Source organism: Coregonus clupeaformis, chromosome 16, assembly GCF_020615455.1.
Source record: "Coregonus clupeaformis isolate EN_2021a chromosome 16, ASM2061545v1, whole genome shotgun sequence".
In the NCBI taxonomy this organism is placed as follows: Eukaryota; Metazoa; Chordata; class Actinopteri; order Salmoniformes; family Salmonidae; genus Coregonus; species Coregonus clupeaformis.
Window position 1 is genome coordinate 944,706 of NC_059207.1, and position 15,848 is coordinate 960,553.

The 15,848-nt window shown below is 43.5% G+C and overlaps 1 protein-coding gene across 1 annotated transcript in view; it reads left to right on the forward strand.

Moving 5' to 3' along the window:
- LOC121559256 (ATP-binding cassette sub-family C member 4) overlaps nt 1-15,847 on the forward strand; it is a 52,304-nt gene extending 36,457 nt beyond the window's left edge. The window contains exons 14-29 of the mRNA XM_041872551.2: nt 691-787; nt 993-1,208; nt 3,006-3,143; nt 3,338-3,375; nt 3,475-3,581; nt 3,739-3,885; nt 4,789-4,868; nt 4,990-5,140; nt 5,275-5,505; nt 7,813-7,913; nt 8,687-9,034; nt 9,179-9,268; nt 9,400-9,572; nt 9,688-9,793; nt 12,642-12,776; nt 13,047-15,847. Of these exons, the coding sequence (XP_041728485.1) occupies nt 691-787; nt 993-1,208; nt 3,006-3,143; nt 3,338-3,375; nt 3,475-3,581; nt 3,739-3,885; nt 4,789-4,868; nt 4,990-5,140; nt 5,275-5,505; nt 7,813-7,913; nt 8,687-9,034; nt 9,179-9,268; nt 9,400-9,572; nt 9,688-9,793; nt 12,642-12,776; nt 13,047-13,124 (2,236 nt within the window). The 3' untranslated portion in view covers nt 13,125-15,847. The remainder of the gene's footprint in view (nt 1-690; nt 788-992; nt 1,209-3,005; nt 3,144-3,337; nt 3,376-3,474; nt 3,582-3,738; nt 3,886-4,788; nt 4,869-4,989; nt 5,141-5,274; nt 5,506-7,812; nt 7,914-8,686; nt 9,035-9,178; nt 9,269-9,399; nt 9,573-9,687; nt 9,794-12,641; nt 12,777-13,046) is intronic.
- The last annotated feature ends 1 nt before the right edge of the window (nt 15,848 follows it).

Consider the following 15,848-nt stretch of genomic DNA (forward strand, 5'->3'; position numbering starts at 1 on the left):
GTGTAAAGGACTTAAGTAAAAATACTTTCAAGTATTTTTTTTTTTAGTTTTACCAGGCTGGTCTCATTTAGATTAAAAAGTATTTCACAAGAGAGACCTGGCCCAAATAGCAGCTCACAAAGTTTCAGACCCATTTACAACATACAACACAAAGCACTACAGTTTACAACATACATTTACACATTGAGCAGCAAGAGGGTTTGGGGAGGTTTGGTGCAACTATGAAATGATGACCTCTTGCTAAATATTTGGTCACATGATTCATTTTGCGTATGGTTTCCTAGAAACAAGAGGTGGCTCAAATAATCCTTTAGTACAACTGAACTACATTCTTCCCAGACTCAGATTAGGCCTACTTACTGCCTACTTATTTAGGGCAGGAATGGGTATTTGTATAGCATTTACAAGGAAAAGGAGGTTCAGGGTCATGTGGATTCTCTGATGTTAGAACAGGCTTCATGCCTTAGGCCTACACCAGCAGGGTGAAACTGCACTTTAACTGTCAGCATCAGTATGGGAGTGGTAGTAAACCGAGAAGATTTAGTGGTGCACGCTATACTAAAAACCTGATATGGCTTGTCTCTCTGTCTATCTGTCTGTCACTACCTGTGTCTGTCTCTGTCTCTCTCGGTCTGTGTCTGTCTGTCTCCATGTGTCCGCCTGTCTGTCATCATATGTCTGTGTGTCCAGGTGTATCTGTGGTATTCTGAAGAATAAGCCCCGCATCCTGGTCACCCACCAGTTGCAGTACCTCCAAGCAGCCGACCAGATCCTCGTCCTCAAGGAGGTGTGTTCCTGGCAGGGTTTAACATTCCACACATGCTTTGTACCCTTCAAATGACCACAGGTGCATTTCTGCTTACCTTTTACTTGGCTGAGCACATAACACGTGTACTGCTGTCAATCTTTATGAAAGGAATAGTTCACACAAAGGCATAAGAATACAGACTCCAGAAGTTGGGCAGGGTGTGACTTTCGTATGTGTGTGTCAGGGTCACGTGGTGGCGAGGGGGACATACTCCGAGCTGCAGCACTCTGGGGTTGACTTCACCTCCCTGCTGAAGAGCGACGAGGAGGAGCCACAAACCAACAACAATCACTCAGTGGTCAAACACGCCCTCTCCCAGAACTCTGTTTGCTCCCGGAATTCAGTGGTCTCCCACACCACCTCCATGCACTCTGTTAAAGATGGAGCTGAACAGCTTCCGGTGGGTCCAAACTCCACCCACTTCCTGTCAAGTCCTTAGATATAGTCACAAGGAGGATTTTCATTCTGAAGTGTCCCTGATCGTCCCTCCCTTTTGTTTTAGGGGGTAGATCAGCTTTAATATTGCAGATAGATTGTAATTGTCTGCATCACTTCCAATCCCCCATATGTTTTTTCTCTCTCGCATATATATATATATATATATATATACAGTGCTATGAAAAAGTATTTGCCCCCTTTCTAATTTTCTCTAGTTTTGCATATTTCTGATACTGAATGTTATCAGATCTTCAACCAAAACCTAATATTAGATAAAGGGAACATAAGTGAACAAATAACACAACAATTACATATTTATATCATTTATTTCATAAACAAAGTTATGCAACACCCAATTCCCCTGTGTGAAAAAGTAATTGCCCCCTTACACTCAATAACTGGTTGTGCCACCTTTAGCTGCAATGACTCCAACCAAATGCTTCCTGTAGTTGATCAGTCTCTCATGTCGCTGTGGAGGAATTTTGGCCCACTCTTCCATGCAGAACTGCTTTAACTCAGTGACATGTGGATTTTCAAGCATGAACTGCTCGTTTCAAGTCCTGCCACAACATCTCAATTGCGATTAGGTCTGGACTTTGACTAGGCCATTCCAAAACTTCGAATTTGTTGCTTTTTAGCAATTTTCATGTAGACTTGATTGTGTGTTTTGGATCATTGTCTTGCTGCATGACCCAGCTGCGCTTCAGCTTCAGCTCACAGACGGATGGTCCTGTAGAATTCTCTGATACAGAGCAGAATTCATGGTTCCTTCTATTAAGGCAAGTCGTCCAGGTCCTGAGGCAGCAAAGCATCTCCAAACCATCACACCACCACCACCATGCTTGACCTTTGGTATGATGTTCTTACTGTGGAATGCAGAGTTTGGTTTTCGCCAGGCATTACTGGAACCATGTCGTCCAAAAGATTGACTCAAGTTTGCCAAAAAGCACCTGGATGATCATTAAAACTCTTGGAAGAATGTTCTATGGACAGATGATTCAAAAGTATAACTTTTTGGACGACATGGTTCCAGTAATGCCTGGCCAAAATTCCTCCACAGCGACGTGAGAGACTGTTCAACAACTACAGGAAGCATTTGGTTGGAGTCATTGCAGCTAAAGGTGCCACAACCAGTTATTGAGTGTAAGGGGGCAATTACTTTTTCACACAGGGGAATTGGGTGTTGCATAACTTTGTTTATGAAATAAATATGTAATTGTTGTGTTATTTGTTCAATTATGTTCTCTTTATCTAATATTAGGTTTTGGTTGAATATCTGATAACATTCAGTATCAGAAATATGCAAAAGTAGAGAAAATTAGAAAGGGGGCAAATACTTTTTCATAGCACTGTACATACATATCAATACATATACATATCCTTTTTTTAAATATATTTCCCTTTATTACTTTCCAACCCCACCACCCCTTCCCCAATTGGAGTAAACTAGTGAACAACAATGCATAGGCCTCTACTTCCAGCTTATACATACTATATACATTTAGGGACACAGTCAATTTTACAATCATTATATTTTGTTTGTTTTTACTCCTGAACTTCCTCTACCCTCAACCTCTCCGATCATTTTCATGATGTCCACCCGGTTTGCTTCTATATGCCATATCTTTCTAACTGTGCTCTTTCACAAAAGCTCTCAACCTATAACCTATATACTTATTATGGACACAGTATGCTTTACATTAGTTATCTTGTTGTTATCCCTTAGTTAACAGTATTATCTCTCCATGTCTCCTCCCAGGAGGAGCCTGCCCAGACAGTAGCAGAGGAGAGACGATCGGAGGGCAACATCGGTGCCACCCTCTACTTCAAGTACTTCAATGCAGGAGCCAGCATCCTGGTTATGCTGGGCACAGTCCTCCTCAGTCTCATCGCTGAGGTATTAAAGCATCCAAAATGTCATTCAGTGAATAGCCATATGTCACCATTCAACCTCATAGCATCTACAGTATTTACAAGCATTTTGACTTCTGATAGATGTGTGCAAAGTCAAACTCTGCACAGATCAGTGCATTGGAACCAATGACTCACTGCAATGATCTAACCTACTATAATATCATATGTCACCCACAGGTAGCGTACGTTCTTCAGGATTGGTGGCTGGCCTATTGGTGAGAGGCATCTATTGTTACAGTAGTTCATTATTTGTTTCACAGTGCACCATAGCGATGTGAATATTCAAATACAAATGCTGACTGTTTGATTGACAGGGCAGGAGAGCAGGAGAAACTCAATATTAACGGCACTGTGATTGTCCAAAATGGCCTCAACATCACTCAAGAGTTGGACCTCGGTTTCTACATGGGCATTTATGCAGGTATACAGAGGAAGAGCATTCCTAAATATACTGTATACTTACTTCTCCCTTCAAAGAATGGGAATATTTTGCAAGTAAGTATGAGATTGTCCCCTTACCTGGGAAGAAGCTTGGGAAAATCGTGTAATGACTGACAAGTCACCTTCTCTGTGTTCAGGTTTGACTCTGGCCTCAGTCATCTTTGGCTTTGCCAGGAGTCTGTTGATGTTCAATGTGCTGGTGAAAGCTGCTCAATCTCTGCACAACCGCATGTTCAACTCTATCCTCCGAACGCCTGTACGCTTCTTTGACATCAACCCAATTGGTGAGAACCCCCCCCCCGTGAAATAGAATCTGTGTTGACTTTATTTTTTTTGTACAATACAATTACTTGGAGACTTGGAATTGAGTCCTGACCTAAAAATGCTTTGAAACTGGTTGGGTGAGAGGGTTTGAAGGGTTAAATGGTCAAAGGGTAATTGTTCTCTTCCCACTGGGAACAGACGTCATTTTAACGTCTAGTTTTGATTTACATTTGGTTGAGTTGTCAACTAACGTGAATTCAACGTTAAAAATGTTTTATGTCACCGTCATTGGATTTAGGTTAAAAGCTGGGTGAAAAAAAAGACTAAATTCCCTTAGGTTTGTTAGGGATTGAAAACTGGTCAAGTTGTGGAGAAATGCTAGATAGAAGGCGAACAACTTCTATATTTAAAGGTTTAATAGATAGACAGACAGACATATGCATATGGGAAGACAGACACGTTCCTCTAAGAGGTTCGCAGCAAATCTCTCCCCCTCCAGAGGAAAGGGCGGAACTAAATGCTCTTGTCTTACCTGTTCGCTGTTTCACCCTTCTGTGTCTGGTGCCAAAGCATTAAATCAAGGCTGAGACCTTGGGGTTGAATAGACTATACATTTGAAACGTCTTAATCGCTTACGACAGCCATGTCTGATTTTATGACTGAGGGGCCCAGATACCAGTTACTAAGACCTGATTTACGGTGACCTCTGGCCTTACAGAGGGTACCTAGAGGCCAAATTCCAATAGGGAATAGTCATCCTAAAATAGCATTCTTAGCACGATGATGACTTTTTTCAAATCCAATCAGTTTTCCACGTTGATTAAACGTTATCACATTTATTTTTTGTTGTTGAAGGACGTAGGAAACAATGTTGATTCAACCAGTTTTTCCCCAGTGGATTACTTCCTCCTGTTTTGTCACAGGGAGAATTCTCAACAGGTTCTCTAAGGACATCGGCCAGCTGGATTCCATGTTACCTAATACCTTTGTTGACTTCTGTCAGGTAAGTGAGGGGAACATCTATGTATTTTGCAGGCAGATATAGATTTACCATCCAATATCTATACTCCATAAATCTTTTCTTCTCTTCATGTCTCCTGGGGGCGTATCCAATCTTTCCACAGTTGATCCTGCAGAATATCGGCGTGGTGGTGGTGGCAGCCTCAGTCATGCCCTGGATCCTCATCCCTGTGGTTCCTCTACTCATCGTCTTCCTGTTCCTGAGACGCTACTTCCTGCAGACATCACGGGACGTCAAACGCCTGGAGTCCACCAGTGAGTGACAGGACTGACTGGGACAGTTAGGGGAGGCAAGGGACAAATGATAATTGTACATTTGCTCTGTTAATGTGTACAATTTCCCTTTTGTGTCTGTAGGCGTGTGTTGATGTATTTCCTGTGTTCTGCAGCTCGGAGTCCCGTCTTCTCCCACCTGTCCTCGTCCCTCCAAGGTCTGTGGACGATCCGAGCCTTCAGAGCCGAGGAGAGATTCCAGAACATCTTTGACACTCATCAGGATCTGCACTCAGAGTCCTGGTTCCTGTTCCTGGTCACCTCTCGCTGGTTCGCTCTCCGACTGGATGGAATCTGTTCGGCCTTTGTCACTGTCACTGCCTTCGGCTGCCTCTTCCTCAGAGATGGTAAGAGGATAAGTTATTATGGCTGTGTCTCAAATGACACCCTATTACACATGTAGTGCACCCCTGACTCATTACACAAGCTGATACACAATTATAGAAATCAATGTTGGTTACATATGATGACGTTAAAAAATGGATTCTTTGGCTCATTGCCTGTTCCCTAGCAGCAACCTGTATTACACTTGGGGCTAAACAGTTTTGCAAGCTATGTCAAGAAACATAATTAATAAGGAAGTTTCATGAAATAAAATAAAATAAAAAATATCTTCCCAACAATGCAGAGATAAAGAAAATAGAGAAATTATAGAAAGGTAAAAACACGTTATAATAAATACACGATTAGTAACGAAAACTTGGCTATATACACGCGGTACCAGTACAGAGTGCAGGGGTATGAGGTAATTGAGGTAGATATGTACAAATAACTAGGAATAAAGTGACTAGGCAACAGAATATATAATAAACAGTAGCAGCAACGTATGTGATGAGTCAACATCACATACGTTAGTGCAAAAAGGGTCAATGCAGATAGCCGGGTAGCTATTTGGTTAACTATTTAGCAGTCATGGCTTGGGGGTAGAAGCTGTTCAGGGGCCTGTTGGTTCCAGCATCGGTATTGATTGCAGTGCGATAGCAGAAAGAACAGTCTATGACATGGGTGGCTGGAATCTTTGACAATTTGTTGTGCCTTCCTCTGACACTGCCTGGTATAGAGGTTCTGGGTGGCAGGGAGCTCAACCCCAGTGATGTACTGGGACGTACGCACTACCCTCTGTAGCGCCTTGAAATCGGATGCCAAGCAGCTGCCATACCAAGCGGTGATGCTGTCAGTCAATATGCTCTCAATGGTGCAGCTGTATAACTTTTTGAGGATCTGAGGACCCATGCTAAATCTTTTCAGCCTCCTAAGGGAGAAGAGGCATGGTCGTGCCTTCTTCACAACTGTGTTGGTGTGTGGACCATGATAGATCCTTAGTGATGTGGACACCGAGGAACTTGAAGCTCTCGACCCACTCCACTACAGCCCCGTCGATGGGGGCGTGCTCGGCCCTCCGTTTCCTGAAGACTACGATCAGGTCCTTCATCTTGCTGACGTTTAGGGAGAGGTTGTTGTCCTGGCACCACACTGCCAGGTCTCTAACCTCCTCTCTATAGGCTGTCTCATCGTAGTCGGTGATCAGGCCTACCACCGTCGTGTTTTCAGCAAACTTAATGATGGTGTTGAAGTTGTCCGCGGCAATACAGTCATGGGAGAACGGGGAGTACAGGAGGGGACTAAGCACGCACCCCTGAGAGCCCCCCGTGTTGAGAGGCAGTGTGTTGGATGTATTGTTGCCTACCCTCATCACCTGGGTGCGGCCCGTCGGGGAGTCCAGGATCCAGTTGCAGTGGGAGGTGTTCAGTCCCAGGGTCCTTAGCTTAGTGATGAGCTTGAAGGGCATTATGGTGTTGAGCGCTGAGCTGTAGTCAATTAAAAGCATTCTCACATAGGTGTTCCTCTTGTCCAGGTGGGAGAGGGCAGTCTAGAGTGCAATAGAGATTGCGTCATCTGTGAATCTGTTGGGGTGGTATGTGAATTGGATGGGTCCAGGGTGTCTGGGATGATGGTGTTGTGAGTCATGACCAGCTTTTTAAAGCATTTAAGGCTATACATGTGAGTGCTATGGGGTGATAATCATTTAGACAGGTTACCTTGGTGTTCTTGGGCATAGGGACTATGGTGGTCTGATTGAAATGTAGGTATTACAGACTGGGTCAGGGAGAGGTTGAAAATATAATTGAAGACACTTGCCAGCTGGTCAGCGTAAACTCTGAGTACACATCATGGTAATCCGTCAGGTCCTGCGGCCTTGTGAATATTAACCTGTTTAAAGATCTTACTCACATTGGCTATGGAGAGCGTGATCACACAGTCATCCGGAACAGCTGGTGCTCTCATGCATGATTCAGTGTTGCTAGCCTCGAAGCGAGCATAGAAGGCATTTAGCTCGTCTGGTAGGCTTACGTCACTGGGCAGCTCTCAGCTGGGTTTCCCTTTGTAATCCGTGATTGTTTGCAAGCCCTGCCACATCCGACGAGTGCCAGAGGATTCGATCTTAGTGCTGTATTGACGCTTTGCCTGTTTTATGGCTCGTCGGAGGTCGTAGCGGGATTTCTTACAAGCGTCCGGATTAGTGTCCGTCTCCTTGAAAGCGGCAGCTCTAGCCTTTAGCTCAGTGCGGATGTTGCCTGTAATCCATGGCTTCTGGTTGATGACATGCAGTGTAGCCAATTAATTGAGTAAATGTTCTTATCTGTTCTGATCAGGGCTGGAGGCGGGAGCTGTGGGTTTGGTTTTGTCCTACGCTGTCACCCTTCTTGGGAACTTCCAATGGACCGTTCGTCAGAGTGCGGAGGTGGAGAACATGGTAAGATTACATCAAAGTCCTAACTCTGGTATTGTCCATCCCCCAGCTCCACAGGCCCAGGACCTTTTACAATATGTGAAGGATTTTACCTGGGAATGAATATCCACAGGGAAAATAATCAAACCCAGAAATCTGCGCCAGTGACCTGTAGAAATTGGAATCAAAGGGTTTTAGCTGCTGTGGTGTCCAAGTCAACGTTGCTAATTATGCTGTGATGATAAGATGTCCGCTTACACGGTTCTTTGATTATAAAGATTTATTGTATCAAAGTTCACAGTATTAATTTACAGATATCTGCAGTTATATCTGGAGAGAAACGGCCAATCTGTTGATCCAATATGTTGTCTCTCCCCCTCCCTTTGTTCAGAACCTGGTATTTATATCCTATGTAACATAATATGACGTGATTTTAATAAACCAATCCCCGGCTTTCACATATCTCCAAATGTCCTCTATTCCAAGAAACCTATGTAGCAATGCTTTTCCAAATGCTTCAGCAAAGCAGAGTAAAGTTCATCTATTACACCATTTGCAAACATCAGCAAAATCAATAGACCTTCAGACACTACACTGCATCCTGTCATTCAAGAATGTTCAGCTGAAACGGCTCACTTAAGAAAGCAGCGTGAGGATTATTGAAGTTCTATAAAGTGTTTTATAATTTAGTGCTGAGAAGCCCGTCTCAAAGTGTGGGCTGGTAGACGATATTAGAACCAGGTTTGTTTGTTTGTTTGTTTGTTTGATTGACATGGCTGTTTATTCACTGTCCTCAGATGACGTCAGTAGAGAGGGTAGTGGAGTACACAGAGCTGGAGAGTGAAGCACCCTGGGAAACCCAGAAACGTCCTTCTCCTGAGTGGCCGAGCCAAGGCCTCATAACCTTTGACCGGGTGAACTTCTCCTACAGCTCAGACGGACCTTTGGTCCTGAAGGACATGAAGGCCATGTTCAGGCCCAAAGAGAAGGTTGGCATCGTGGGCAGGACGGGTGCGGGGAAAAGCTCCCTGGTATCGGCGCTCTTCCGCCTGGCAGAGCCAGAGGGCAGGATCTACATCGATGGAGTTTTGACCTCTGAGATCGGCCTTCATGACCTGCGCCAGAAGATGTCCATCATACCTCAGGTAGCTACTGTAGGAGGCTCTTCTGTGGCTGCTCTGTCCCTTAGTCCTTCTGAATGTAGGAAAGGAAAGGTTTCTTCTAGTTTTCAGATATGGCTCTGTTAGAGCTTATTACATTTTTCTGCTTGTGGCCCCTCTGTTCTGCAGGACCCAGTGCTTTTCACCGGCACCATGAGGAAGAACCTGGACCCTTTCAGCCAGCACACAGACGAGGACCTGTGGAACGCACTCCAAGAGGTACTGCTCCTCAGACTCCTATTGATATTGATACAGATACAGTAATGAGATATACTCACACACATGTACATACAGGTTAATGGGCTTTTGGTGGCATCAGGGTCTTACTCCAGTAACTGTTTCCTCTCCAGGTCCAGCTGAAGTATGTGGTGGAGGAGCTGCCCAATAAGATGGAGACGGTTCTGGCCGAGTCGGGCTCCAACTTCAGTGTGGGTCAGAGGCAGCTGGTCTGTCTGGCCCGAGCCATCCTGAGGAAGAACCGCATCCTTATCATCGACGAGGCCACGGCCAACGTGGACCCCAGGTAAAGAGCTGCCTCACACACACACATCTATTAGTCGAGGAAAGCGTGATTGTGTTTCTTTATCCTGGTTGAGTCTTTCCTGAACTATTTGTCTGTCTGTGTCCTGGCTCTGTAGAACAGACGAGCTGATCCAGAAGACGATACGAGACAAATTCAGGGAGTGCACCGTGCTCACAATCGCCCACCGCCTCAACACCATCATAGACAGCGACCGCATTCTGGTGAGCACTCTCCCCGTCAAGTAGGTCTAGATCTGTCACACACACACATATCTCATCAGTCATGTATATGAGATAAAAAACGAGACTGAGCAGGTTGTGAGAAATGTATTTTTATTCACTTAATCTTTAGGTTGATCTGAGATCTTATCCTATGTGTGTTTAGTGAAATGAGCTTACCCCGTTTACACTTCTCTGAAGGTGCTGAGTAATTCAGCCAGTGCAGAGAGTGAAGTAGGTTACTCTCTATTGTAAACAGAGCGCTAGGTCAGTGGTTCCCAAACTGTGGGGCGCACCCAAGGGGGCGGCAGGGGGGGTGGTCCCCCTGAAAAAAATGTGTTAAGGAACTCAGTCTGGCTTTAAACTTAGTCCTGAAACTGGGTAGTGCATCAGCAGTTTTCCTCTTGTCATTGCAGACCTTAGAAAGCTATTTATAACTTGTCAGATCAACTAGGCCATGTCAGCTAAAGTTTTTCAGCCTATGGATTTTGTTGTACACTGCTCAAAAAAATAAAGGGAACACTTAAACAACACATCCTAGATCTGAATGAATGAAATAATCTTATTAAATACTTTTTTCTTTACATAGTTGAATGTGCTGACAACAAAATCACACAAAAATTATCAATGGAAATCAAATGTATCAACCCATGGAGGTCTGGATTTGGAGTCACCCTCAAAATTAAAGTGGAAAACCACACTACAGGCTGATCCAACTTTGATGTAATGTCCTTAAAACAAGTCAAAATGAGGCTCAGTAGTGTGTGTGGCCTCCACGTGCCTGTATTTTTTTTTATTTTTTTTATTTAACCTTTATTTAACCAGGTAAGCCAGTTGAGAACAAGTTCTCATTTACAACTGCGACCTGGCCAAGATAAAGCAAAGCAGTGCGATAAAAACAATACAGAGTTACATATGGGGTAAAAAACATAAAGTCAAAAATACAACAGAAAATATATATACAGTGTGTGCAAATGTAGCAAGTTATGGAGGTAAGGCAATAAATAGGCTATAGTGCAAAATAATTACAATAGTATTAACACTGGAATGCTAGATGTGCAAGAGATTATGTGCAAATAGAGATACTGGGGTGCAAAAGAGCAAAATAAATAACAATATAGGGATGAGGTAGTTGGGTGGGCTAATTTCAGATGGGCTGTGTACAGGACTGTGTACAGACCTCCCTACAACGCCTGGGCATGCTCCTGATGAGGTGTCGGATGGTCTCCTGAGGGATCTCCTTCCAGACCTGGACTAAAGCATCCGCCAACTCCTGGACAGTCTGTGGTGCAACGTGGCGTTGGTGGATGGAGCGAGACATGATGTCCCAGATGTGCTCAATTGGATTCAGGTCTGGGGAACGGGCGGGCCAGTCCATAGCATCAATGCCTTCCTCTTGCAGGAACTGCTGACACACTCCAGCCACATGAGGTCTAGCATTGTCTTGCATTAGGAGGAACCCAGGGCCAACCACACCAGCATATGGTCTCACAAGGGGTCTGAGGATCTCATCTCGGTACCTAATGGCAGTCAGGCTACCTCTGGCGAGCACATGGAGGGCTGTGCGGCCCCCCAAAGAAATGCCACCCCACACCATGACTGACCCACCGCCAAACCGGTCATGCTGGAGGATGTTACGGGCAGCAGAACGTTCTCCACAGCGTCTCCAGACTCTGTCACGTCTGTCACATGCTCAGTGTGAACCTGCTTTCATCTGTGAAGAGCACAGGGCGCCAGTGGCGAATTTGCCAATCTTGGTGTTCTCTGGCAAATGCCAAACGTCCTGCACGGTGTTGAGCTGTAAGCACAACCCCCACCTGTGGACGTCGGGCCTCATACCACCCTCATGGAGTCTGTTTCTGACCGTTTGAGCAGACACATGCACATTTGTGGCCTGCCGGAGGTCATTTTGCAGGGCTCTGGCAGTGCTCCTCCTTGCACAAAGGCGGAGGTAACGGTCCTGCTGCTGGGTTGTTGCCCTCCTACGGCCTCCTCCACGTCTCCTGATGTACTGGCCTGTCTCCTGGTAGCGCCTCCATGCTCTGGACACTACGCTGACAGACACAGCAAACCTTCTTGCCACAGCTCGCATTGATGTGCCATCCTGGATGAGCTGCACTACCTGAGCCACTTGTGTGGGTTGTAGACTCCGTCTCATGCTACCACTAGAGTGAAAGCACCGCCAGCATTCAAAAGTGACCAAAACATCAGCCAGGAAGCATAGGAACTGAGAAGTGGTCTGTGGTCACCACCTGCAGAACCACTTCTTTATTGGGGGTGTCTTGCTAATTGCCTATAATTTCCACCTATTGTCTATTCCATTTGCAGAACAGCATGTGAAATGTATTGTCAATCAGTGTTGCTTCCTAAGTGGACAGTTTTATTTCACAGAAGTGTGATTGACTTGGAGTTACATTGTGTTGTTTAAGTGTTCCCTTAATTTTTTTGAGCAGTGTAGTTTGCGTTTTAAAATGGCAAAAAAAAGCACGGCAAAATGTATATAATTGCAGGAAATAAGCTTTAAACCTGCAAAATGTTCTCTCCGCCAACAAGAGGGGTGTAGCTCAGTTGGTAGAGCATGGCGTTTGCAACGACAGGGTTGTGGGTTCGTTTCCCACGGGGGGCCAGTATAAAAAAAAAAAAGTAAGTCGCTCTGGATAAGAGAGTCTGCTAAATGACGTAAATGTAAATGAACAGTTTTTGTCATGAACAGTGCTTATGCCCACAGAAATAGACGGGGGGCACGGGATGTTCCCCAATGCTGGAAGAGGGCCTGAGTGAAAATGTTTGGGAACCCCATAGAATTTCAGTCCAGCCAGGTTGACTTACTGACCTTTGACCCTGCCTTCAGGTGCTAGGCGCTGGTATGATCCAGGAGTTTGACGAGCCGTACGTCCTGCTTCAGAACCAGGAAAGTGCCCTCTACAGGATAGTCCAGCAGACGGGCAAGGCCGAGGCAGCTGCCCTGCTGGAATCAGCCAAACAGGTGAGCACTGACACTACATCCCAACCCAGCACACACATTCTCTCAACCTAACTTGATTTCTTTAGTTTAATCAATACACTAACAATTTCTTCAAAAAAGTTTAGCCAGAACATCTGTATAATTTCTTTATTAATCATTTTATTCCATCATTGCCATGACTAATGACTTTCCTGATGACTTGACTGGTATATTACACTTTTGGTAAATTCTGATAGCCCAACTCAAAATGTCTACCAAGTCACTGACACAGTTCACAATATTTTCATTCAGGCGTATGTGAACAACAGCAACAGCCATGGTCCAAAAAAGGCCAACGGAGTGGTGGTCTTCTTTGAGACGGTCGTGTGACAGTGCAGGCACTTGACGAGCAGAAAGAGATCAATTGGGCAGATATCACATTTTTTCCACTAATTGGTCTTTTGACCAATCACATCAGATCTTTTCACATATCTTTTTCAGAGCTGATCGGTCCAAAAATGATAATGGCTGCCTGTGTAAACGCAGCCAGGGTAATATTTATGGTAAGCTGTTGATTACTTGTTTACATGCAAAATCAGGAAAGATTTATGGAACTGACTTTTTAAATATGCAGTGCTTTATCAGTTATTTTTTAAATTAAAATAAGGAAGCAAAATGTCCTTCCTTACTGGCACTTTGCTGATGTGTTGCATCTTTAATACTACTTTTACTCATCATTGACAATCATAAGAATAGTGTTACAACAATGGAAGTAGCATTGCATTTTCATACTTTGTGCCTCAATCTTATAGTATTTGAACTGCTGCTACTCCTATTGATTTCTCCTACTGCACAGTACACACTATCCTGACATCATGCTGCACCGTCTATGCAATCACTTTACTGGGCAATGGAACTAATTGGAGTGTGTATTCATATACTATACGTGCAATGGAAAATTACACTTCACCATTGTATGCACATGAAAAAACATGCTGTCATTATGCTATAAGGTATTTGGGGATTTATGGGAATTAACTTGACCAAAGTGAGTAACCCATGTATGTCTCACGTTGTTTGCATGAGTGAAAGCTGTGTAACGGTTGTAAGGACTATCTAGATAATTTAAAAAGCAGGAATACCTACCCGTCAATGTGAAAATGCATTGAACTATATGCTGTTATCTTGAACGTTGACTTATTCCCTAATGGGGCAGTATGGAGAGACCTTGACCTCTTGATTCCTTTGATTTTGCTTTTTTAAAATGTTTTTGTAGTGGATGTAAAATTAAATTGTTTTCCCAAAGGTGTTCTTAATTTTATATGTACCTATAGCAACATAGTACCTCTGTTTCAGATATATTGATGTTCCTTACACAGTGAAGTTTGTTTGTAAAATAATATTGTGAAATGTAACCTTAATTTTAATACAAACTGTTATTTAAGTCTCTTATGTGACGTCTTCAAAGCAAACATGTAGTTGCTCTTCTTTTGGAGTTTGTTAATACTATCAGCATTGACTAAAGAAAAGGGACCAAAATGATAGCTCCTCAATTTTACACCACCTTTTCCTTTTCATAGGCTGGTTTTGTAAGCCTCTTTCCACAATTTCACTTCACCCTCTTCAAACACACACTTAAACAGTATTACATTATCCACCTTTATAGACATGAACATTTTCAGGGAAACCAAATATACACAGGTTTTACAAGTATATCAAGAATATAAATGCATAATCTGTGACTTTTTGCAGTGAAAATACTTGTGTGTAACTCATGACTATTTAAGGACAACCTTACGCAATGTGAGTAGGAGGATGCATTATATTAGGCTGACATCAGATATTTTTCAGACCTGAAAAAAATATCAAAATTGGTCTGCCTGTCTAAACGCAGCAGTAGAGTTTTCCTTATCCAATCTTGTTCTAAGGACGAATGTGAATGGTCAGTGGGTGGAGCTTGCAAGAGGTGAGAGCAGGTGAGAGTCAAATAAAGAACCTAATTTTAGGGAGGTGGATGGAGGGTGTTAAACGCGGGTTGTGACAGGCTAGGTTGCCAGTTCAAATCTGGCATGAGACTTTTGTTTTTCAACCTTACCCAACATTCCTCACATTTCTAATCTACATGACTAACTGACTGAACAGCTTTAAATATGTGAAACAACCAGGGTGGTGCCCTCCCCCTGATGGCACCGTGGACTAGGTACAGGGATATGGACCAGAAGGTCACAGGTTCTAATCTTGTTGATGCCAAGCCAGAGGTTCAAATTTCAGTGTGGTTTTTGTTTTCTAACCTTACCCCAACCCCTATTCCTGAACATAAACAATCACCTTTGTTTCTGCCCTCTACAGAACATCTAATAAGGAAAACCACATTTATCAGTCCTGTGAATTTCCTCACATAAACATATCACCACGTCAACGGTTGCATTAGTGAAACGAGATGATTTTACAATTGTATTAAAAAAAATGGATTAGGGGCTTTATTCAATCCGTATGGCGGAAGTTCCACACTATAGCGCGATTGAAAGGCAACGTTCCCGCATTCGGAGACTGTATTCAAGGTAAACGCCACATGTCAGCTTAATCAGAAATTACCTTTACATTTTAATCATGCTATAATGCAGATCTTCTGCGCTACAGATTTAATCTAGCCCTTAGTCACTCAGAAATAGAAATGTAAGTGACATTTATTCACGTAAACTAATCCGACAAGACCTGAGGATGAGGATCAATGCTGAATATAAAAGGGACATACAGTAAATTATATCAATTACAAGCTAGAAAAGCTCCCTCCATTTCTTAAAAACCCAGTGCAGTCAAACGCGATTTACCTAGGTTAGGTTGCCAGTTAGAATCCGGCGTGTGACTTTTGTTTTTCAACCTTACCCAACATTCCTCACTAATCACATTTCTAATCTACATGACTAACCATTTCTTAAAGACCCAGTGCAGTCAAACTTGATTTTCCTGTGTTTTATATACATTTCCACACTGAGGTTGGAGTAATACTGTGAAATTATGAAAATGATGATGCCCTTGCTGTTTGAAAAGACTGCCTGAAATGTCAGCCTATTTTGAGATAGTTTTGGCCTTCCATGGTGATGTCACCATGCG